Source organism: Harmonia axyridis, chromosome 3 (genome assembly GCF_914767665.1).
Source record: "Harmonia axyridis chromosome 3, icHarAxyr1.1, whole genome shotgun sequence".
In the NCBI taxonomy this organism is placed as follows: Eukaryota; Metazoa; Arthropoda; class Insecta; order Coleoptera; family Coccinellidae; genus Harmonia; species Harmonia axyridis.
The window spans coordinates 30,589,628-30,599,172 of record NC_059503.1 but is presented as its reverse complement, the minus strand read 5'-3'; the positions used below and the strand labels follow the sequence as shown (position 1 = coordinate 30,599,172).

General features: G+C 35.3%; 1 protein-coding gene across 1 annotated transcript; it reads left to right on the top strand.

The window, feature by feature from the left end:
- Positions 1 to 1,987: 1,987 nt before the first annotated feature.
- On the top strand, positions 1,988 to 3,376 carry LOC123675251 (tigger transposable element-derived protein 6-like). The gene has a single exon (XM_045610598.1). The coding sequence runs from the start codon at positions 1,988 to 1,990 to the stop codon at positions 3,374 to 3,376; it is 1,389 nt and encodes a 462-aa protein (XP_045466554.1).
- Positions 3,377 to 9,545: the final 6,169 nt, after the last annotated feature.

Here is a 9,545-nt window from a genome sequence, read left to right as displayed (position 1 = left end):
TGAAAAAGAAAATTAATTTTCTTTCAATACATCTAATTATATGCAGATCAGGGTGAATTTCTTTCTATTTGTAGTACAAAATCAGTTCACTCAAAAAATTGAGTGAAAGTATGGCCTCCTCGAACATCAACCACATCCTGACGCCTTTGCATACTTTCGTTCAGATTGTTGAAGTAGCCTTAATCAATTTCTCTCCAGAGTTGCGGTAAAAGTCGTCTGAGTTCTTGAAGTGTAGGTATGTGGAGGTGGTTGATGACAATCCAAAGCTCTTTGTAGCTGATTCCAAGCGTGTTCAATATAGGATTGAGGTCTGTCTATCGAAGGGACAGGGCCAAATGCAGAATACCATAGATTTCCAGAGCTTCATTTATAATTCTCGCAAGATGAATATTCAAAATAAGAAAGTAGGATGAAACAAAAGAATAATATTGTCAGTAACTTGCTCTACGTAAATCTGCACATTCATGGTAGGACCAACAATTCTGTACGTCCATTGAAAGAAATGACTCCCCAAATAGTAACTGTACCACCTCTGAACAAATGTATTTCCGATAAGCGATTCTTGGTCACCGAAGGATGATACCCAAACACACCGACTATCCGAAAACGGTCCATATCTCAACTCATTTGTGAACAATACAGACCTCCATTGATCATTCCAATTCACGTGCTCATTGGTCCATTCCAATCGCAGTCCCATATGATTTTGAGTTAGTGGAATCCTTCTCCAAAGTCGTCGGGAATGTAGATTAACACTTCGAAGTCTTTGACGAAATGTTTCAGTCGAAACCAAAATACAAAAGCGTTCAAAAACCGGTGTTGCCATGATTCGATAAACATTCAAAGGTTGTCTAAGGGTTGACACAACCGATATTGTTCAAGAGAGATAGATTTAGGGCATCCAATTCTCGGTCTTTCATTCACATTTCCATAGTTTATCTATATCGATAGATGAGTTGCAAACTAGGCTTTCACAACTTTAAAGAAATTCGCACGCCTCGATCAAACTAATAGTAATAACCTTAATGGCTTCGTCCTCACTAAGTTCACGTCTAGTCCTTATTGCAAAAGAAATTGTCAGATTTTGAATCGATGTTGATTATAAGAACGTAAAACAATAACTGATCCAAAATTCCTATAGAAATGCAAACGAAACGAACTCGACTGGAAGAGTTATCAAACAAAAACACCTTTCAGATATAATACAGTAAACATTTGGATTCTCATAAATGAATATTTGCTGGACATTAGGATAAGAATCGGCAACTTTTGAAATGGTCATAAAATTTCTGAACTTCCTTAACTTGTGTGGAGCAGTATATTTGGAAAAGTAGTACGTGATGCGCTCTATATCCTTATGTTGGAAAGAGCTGCTTGAGAGCAAGATAGTCAAATTGTTAGGCTGTATTTACACTGCACGCAAATCGATGATTTGTGTACAGTGGACTCTCGATAAGTCGAACATCGGTAAGTCGAACTCTTTGATAAGTCGAACTGTTTCTCCAGTCCCGATTCCTGCGTATCTTACCCTATGTAATTTCACCTCAATGAGTCGAACAGTGTTCTTGGGACTAAAGAGACTAATAGATGAGTCGAACTGCTGGAAGGGCTCCGCGGAAATCTCCACCTCTATGAGTCGTACTCCTGACCACCATCGCCTCAATGAGTCGAACTTTTTGATCTCACGAATGAAAGCGAAAAGGATTCGTTACGCAAACCAATCACCACAAGTGGCAGCCATCATAATGTGTTCTTCAACCGCTCAGGAGTCGAGGGACATTAGTTCAATTCATTCCTTATTTGTTTATGAAGCCATCGTGTGCCAAGAGCGTTATAAGTCATGGCTCCGCGAAAACTCAAAATTTTATCAGTAGCAGATAAACTGGAACTCATTCGGGAAGTAGAGAAAGGCGAAAAAAGTAAAAGCCTCATCGCTATCCAGTTCTGAATTCCTAAATCTACCCTGTCAACCATCATCAAAAACAAAATGAAAATCATCGCTTCCACTGCAGAAGGAAAATCAGTACACCGGTACCGTCAAAAATTGCCTCAGCACTCAGATGTTGAAAAATGTTTGATAAAGTGGTTCCAGGAAACGCGCAAAAACAATATTCCAGTAAATGGACCACTTCTTCAACAGAAAGCGAAGGAATTCGCATCTTCCCTAGGCCACGAATTTGCAGCGAGTAGTGGTTGGCTATCCAATTTTAAAAAAAGGTACGGAATTGCTGGAAGAACCTTGTCAGGCGAAAGTGCTAGCGTTAATGAAGACACTTGTGCTGAATGGCTAGCTCATCTATCGGATTTATTGGAAACGTACACATCCGATGAGATCTACAACGCAGACGAAACCGGGCTGTTTTACAGATGTTTACCCAACAAAACATTAGATTTCAAAAACACAGATTGTCATGGTGGTAAGGAAAGTAAAGAACGTTTAACTGTTTTGCTTGCTGTTAATATGAGCGGTTCAGTGAAACATGTACCATGCGTTATAGGCAAATCGCTGAAGCCCCGTTGTTTCAAAAATGTTAAAACCTTTCCTACAGAGTATACTGCGAATTCTAGAGCATGGATGACTGGAATTATTTTTAGAGAATGGTTGCAAAAGTGGGATAACGAGTTGACAAAAAAAAAGAAGAGGGCTCTTCTCTTCATAGACAATTGTCCAGCTCATAATCCCTTGCCTGTTCTTATATCGTTAAAAGTAGAGTTTCTACCACCGAACACGACATCGAAACTACAGCCCTTGGATTTGGGAATCATTAAAAATTTTAAGGTTAAATACCGTACTGAAGTAGTAAACCATGTGCTTCGACAAATACAGGAAAATCGTGCTGTAGTCCCAATAAATGTATTAGAAGCTCTACATTTCATCAAGAAGGCATGGGATGAAGTGAGCCCTCGAACAATTCAGAATTGTTTTTCTGCATGTGGATTCGACGTGATTACCACCGATGAATCAGACACAGCGCTGGAAAATCCAGAAGAAGTGGAAATTGATGGATGGGGAATCCTTTCATCTGTATTTGATGTGGATGCAAACTTTAACGAATTTGTGGAGGTGGATTGTGATCTACCGGTATGCTTTCCACCTACAGATGAAAGCATCGTACGTGAAGTGTTAGGAAGGGAAGAAGAAGAAGACGATGCAGGTTTGGACAATTTGGAGGACCCTGAAATTGAGCCACCTACACCACCAACTGTTCAAGAAGCTAGACAAGCTATCGATACGATCAGATGTTTTCTGGAAAGTTCTGAAGATATCGAATACGACATTTTCAGGAAACTAAATGAAATATCTTCGGTCGTTTCCAAATTGGAAAAAAAACGTTTAAAGCAAATGAAAATTAACGATTTTTTTAAACCCGTATGAATTTTATGAAGATATGTGATTAGAATATGTACAATGTATGTATACATATTTTTCATTAAATGTAAAATACATATACGCTTGCTTCTCATTGACTAACGATGATCAATATGTATTACCTCGAGTTTTTCCCTCAATGAGTCGAACTCCCACCTCAATAACTCGAACGTTTGGTGAGCCGAACTATAGATAAGTCGAACAGTTTTATGTGGTCCCTGGGAGTTCGACTTATCGAGAGTCCACTGTATTTATTGTTAACGATTCCAGACAGTGTCAATAACGAAATCGTGTCGTTAATATATATAGAGTGTTTCAAAAAAGAGTTGGTCCCTCTGCTAAAATAAGTAGAATATTGCAAAATAAATAATAATTTTCGTAACGGCATCGAACTTATAAAACATTTTTTTTGATTTTCTCCTTGTGATTCTTTGTCTCAACTCAACTAATAACAGTAATAACGTTAGCATTAGAATAATTTTAATGTTTTTGGTTCTCATTAAAAGAACGCGATAGCTTTTATAATATTTACGCACTAAGGACAGATTTATAAAATGGAAGAACTCGAATTCTCAATCAAGCCGACGAGAATAGTGCTCAGAGTGTGTACTCAATTAACAAGATCGACAAAAAGGAATATTAAATCTGGTGTACCGCAAGGTTCAGTATTAGGTCTCCTATATACAACAAGCAAGATCGCAAACGACAGAGCGATCTATTATTCCTACTGAAAAAGCATGACAATCCGTTATTGAATTTGACGAGCAGATTAACTCGGGAAAACAATGTTTTAATTGTAAAGATAATGGTAATTTCGAGCAAGAAACACATGACACAATGTGGAAAACCCTAAAACAAAGTGCACTTAACAAATCAATAAGGCCCAGTTTCACCAAATGCTTTAATCTTGACTTGGCTCTTAAGTGAGGCCTTAGATCACGATTAATGTAATGTAGCGTTTCACCACACTCCAAAGCGCCATTTAATCGACCAATCGCGATTTAGCACTGATCGGCCATTTTTGGAGGATTATAACCTTTCAAGTTGAGATTAATAATTATTTATCAGTATGGAACTCTTGTCTATGTAATTATTTTTCCGGAAATTTCTAATTTTTGGGTCAATTTTATCAAAATATATTACTATATGTATAGGCTCAATATTTCCCATTTAAAATACACGTAAACTTTGTTTTTGTGTTTTATGAAATTTATTGCAAAGAATAATTTATTGATATGTTTGATTGAAATATTATTTAAGAAGCAGTTAAACTTGTTAATAAAAATAAATAAGTTAATAAAATTACTTATATAGTTTTTTTTCCAGAATGTGTGGTTTTTTGAAATGGGATAATTTCTTTTTAACTTCTGCAAGTTTCCGTCATTTCGAAGCACAGCACTCGACATTTGCGGCAAAAATTAACTTTGTTTTTTGTTTACAAGATGACAAATGATTTGAAATGTTATGAGTTATGAATGAATGACACCTGACACCTAGCGTCAATGGTGGTCATCACTGATAATACGATACAGAACACTATATAACTTTTTGTTCACAACGTTGCCAAATGGTTTGACTATTTAATCGCGATTTGGTTAATCGCTATCATCTTCGGACGGGTTGATGCATGGTGAAACAGAAAACACTGTTAAGCCTGCTTTAGTAACAAGCGGAGTTTAATCAATCTGGGATCGAGTGCTGTTTGGTGAAACTGGGCCTAAGACATGCCAATGATGAAAGTATACCTGAATTGTGAAATAAGGAGAATATTAGGAAGTCCTCCAATCCTGACCAGGAAGATTTACAGAAGGGCACATCTAACCAAAATGGAGAGAAACTGCAGATACGAGTGGAAAATCCTCAGGAAAGCCCAAATGAGGAGGAAAGTTAAGCTTACCGCGAGAGAAACTGTAGAAGAAAGAAAATAGAAACTGTAGAAAAAAGAGGCGTCAGGAAGACATTTTTGTCCTCCATAATGCCCGCCACTCACGAGGCATTTTCTCGAGCGTCTGATGGAAGCCAGGCACCCAAGAGATTCCAGTCGGGCAGTCAAGTTCATTCTCTGATTTACAGAGGTTCGGCCGTGTCCCGAGCTGCCCTACTGTAAAATGATCCGAACGCTCGACCATTGGTGCCTCGTGTTGGCCGCCTTAAAGAAATAAGAGATTTCATTTTGAGATGAAAACAGAAAAGTATATTTTGAGAGGAATCAATGTATGGCTATTTAATGGTGAAAAGGGGAAGATATGCAATTAATGATGGAAAACGATATCAATCAAATTCTCGCCATCGACACGATTACAGCACAATATTCTCTCTATGAAATTTTTCATGACCAATTCGCATATTTGAGACTGTATGTCCTCGATCGATAACTTCACGAATTTCATCTTTAAGGTCTTGAATCGTTTGAAAAGCATTGGCAGAGACCTTATCTTACAAGTGATCCAAAAGAAAAAAAATCTAAAGGTGTTAAATCACAAGATCTCGGTGGCCTTATGTGATCAACTATTCGAGAAATGACACGGCCAGGAAATTTTTCTTGCATCAAAATTTTTCGTTGCTTTTTCCACCAATTTCATTATTGCCTGTCGAGAAGGTACTTGCGAAGACGACCCAAAAGTGCTTTAGTTTTACGAATTATCACTGCATAATATTCAACATTTTCGTAGTGAATCGGGATTCACGGCTTGACTTGATATTCAAGCTACTTGACTTGAGCTTAGGTATTCACGACTTGGATGGATATTCCAGCTACTAAACTCAAGCTCAAGTAGCTTGAGCTTGACTTGAAATCAACTCAAGTTCAAGTCAATTGAATAATTGACTTGACATTGGAAAACAAGTACTTGACTTGAACATGAGTTGATTTCAAGTCAAGCTCAAGCTACTTGAGCTTGAGCCAAGTAGCTTGAATATCAATCAAGCTAAGCCGTGAATCCCTACTCGAGCTTGACTTGAAATCAACTTAAGTTCAAGTCAAGTAGTAGTTTTAAAATATCAAATCAAGTATTTATTTATTAAGTACTTGACTTAACCTTGAAAACTACTACTCAAGTTGAATTCAACTCTAGCTCATGTCAAAAAGCTGGAATATCAGGTAGCATTTTTTCTGCAGATTTTTTCTCAAGTTCTCGAGATGCTTTCAGTGAGTATAGAATTTGGGACATCCTGTACTGATTTTCTAGTAGCGAAGAACAGTAAACCAGAGTGCCTAGGGATTCACGGCTTGACTTGATATTTAAGCTACTTGACTTGGGCTTGACATGACCTCAACTCAAGTTCAAGTCAACAAGTAGTTTTTCAATGTCAAGTCAAGTATTTATTTATTAACATTGAAAAACTACTGAACTTGAGTTGATTTCAAGTCAAGCTCAAGTCAAGTAGCTTGAATATCAAGCCAAGCCGTGAATCCCTACTTGAGCTTGACTTGAAATCAACTTTAGTTCAAGTCAAATGGTAGATTTTTAATTTCAAGTCAAGTATTCATTCAATAAGTACTTAACTTAACATTAAAATCTACTACTTGAGTTGATTTCAAGTCAAGCTCAAGTCAAGTAGCTTCTTCTTCTGCAGATTTTTTCTCAAGTTCTCGAGATGCTTTCAGTGAATATAGAAATTGGGACATACTGTACTGATTTTCTAGTAGCGAAGAACGGTAAACCATAGTGCCTAGGGATTCACGGCTTGACTTGATATATAAGCTACTCGACTTGGGCTTGACATGACCTCAACTGAAATTCAAGTCGAGTAATAGTTTTTCAATGTCAAGTATTTATTTATTAACATTGAAAAACTACTACTTGACTTGAATTTGAATTGATTTCAAGTGAAGCTCAAGTCAAGCCGTGAATCCCTTAGGCCCAGTTCCACCAAATGCTTTAATCTAGACTTGGCTCTTAAGTAAGGCCTTAGATCACGATTAATGTAATGTAGCGTTTCACCACACTCCAAAGCGCCATTTAATCGACTAATCGCGATTTAGCACTAATCTGCCATTTTTGGAGGATTATAACCTTTCAAGCTGAGATTAATAATTATTTATCAGTATGGAACACTTGTCTATGTAATTATTTTTCCGAAAATTTTTAATTTTTGGATCAATTTTATCAAAATATGACTATATGTATAAGATCATTATTTCCCATTTAAAATACACTTAAACTTTGTTTTTGTGTTTTATGAAATTTATTGCAAATAATAAATTATTGATATGTTTGATTGAAATATTTTTTAAGAAGCAGTTAAACTTGTTAATAAAAATAAATAAGTTAATAAAATTACTTATACAGGGTGAGTCTTTGACTTGTACATATATTTTAACCCAAGATTCCTGAGGTCAAAAGAAACACTTTTTTCCTTTACCATTTTTTCCGATTCGGCCCGGTTAAAAAGATACAGGCTGTTGAAAATCGTTAAAAAAATTTGATTTTCGGCTATATCTCGTAAATGGTTGTATCGAAGGAAATGATTTTTGAAATATAGCTTTTTTTTGATGTGATACATCTTATCCGAACACCAGATTCCATACACATTCTTCTGTTTCTTTGTTATGAACATAACATACCATAAAAATACCAGAAATTCGAAGAAACCAACTCTTAATAGTAATTTGAACGTTCATTGAAGAATATTTGGCTAATTTGAAAAATAAAAGTATTCTTCATATTTTCTCGTACAAAGCGCCGTTTTCGAATAACTTGATCTTAAAAAAAAAAATTATCTGTGAAATTCAAAAAATTGGGTACTTTGGCTGAATGCAACTCTGTTCTATTGTGGAAAAAAAAACCACAGAAATGAATATTTACTATGAAGTCATGTCTCAGATTTAAGAATTGAAGTACTAGCCAACTTAGTTTGAAAATGAAGTTATTTGAATAAGCTCACCTCAACTCCTCGATTTGATTAAAAATCTCTGAGCTTTGGCACAGCTCTGATAATAAGAAGATACTTCACTAAAATCAACATTCTTTTTGAAAAGTCCAGATTATTCATAAAACCCATGTTTAAAAAAGTTTTCACAAAATAGTCCCATTATAATGACAACAATCAATATCCCACTAAAGACTGCTGCTATCGAACAATACTGTATTCTTCTTCGGCTCATTCAAACTCACATCGAAACATATCACTAGGACTAGGTACATACTAGACAAATTTTTATGTGATTGAGATTGAATACTTTTATTCTTTTGCTATTCCATAAATTCATCCTAAGAGCTTATGATTGACATACTTCCAAGAGGGCCATAATTGTTTTAATGTGAAAACAAATTAGGTGAGTTGAAAGAAACCAAATATTCTATTGTGGATATTTACATTGAATACTTCTCATTTATTTTCAATGCCAAAATCAAGATGAATTAAGTAGTAAAGTTGGCTATAATGTAGGTACACATTAACAACAAATTTGATTACAAGTGGAGTCTAACATTTTCCATTGATTACAGAGCCAGAATATTTTACATATTTCCATATTTTCATACTGATGGTTTCAAAAATATTGATGCATTTCACTATTTTTATGAGATAGTTGGAACAAATCAAATGCTTCATTTCATAACAAATATCTTATAACAATAACAGTGTAAACTGTAAATGAAAATTTTAGGTTAGAACTTAGAACATAGATTATTCGAACCGAACTGCTGTGTTTATATTTGGCATCACTCGAAATTTGAAATTCAAACTTAAAACCACAGATTACTATAGTCTGTGTTAGATCTTTCATAGATGAATATTATTTATTTGAGATTTTAAGGTTAATTCTTGCACGAAAAATAAACAACGATATCATATAAATGAAATATAATGAATGAATGGATATGAGTATCAGAGCTAATATGGGTGGTAGCGAGCTCACTTCGTTATAATTATCGAAAATGAAATAGAAATCAAGAGAAGAATATTTAATCTTTAGCGTCAACGAAATTGGAATAACTCATTTATTTGATTATAAACACTACTTTGTTCAACAAATGGAATGTTAAACGTGAGTTTATGATGGTTTTTCTAATTTAGTAGCTTATTTCCAAGGTTCAAGAGGTATATCTTATGCTTGAGAAAACTTCAGTGTTCCGGTTTTCAGGGGTGAATTAGCTCATTTTGAAAATTTAAAATGGCTATATCTTTTTAACAGGGCCGAATCGGAAAAAATGGTAAATGAAAAAAGTGT

Coding starts and splice junctions, on each gene's coding strand:
- LOC123675251 (XM_045610598.1), top strand. CDS start 1,988: ATGAAAATCATCGCTTCCACTGCAGAAGGAAAATCAGTACACCGGTAC.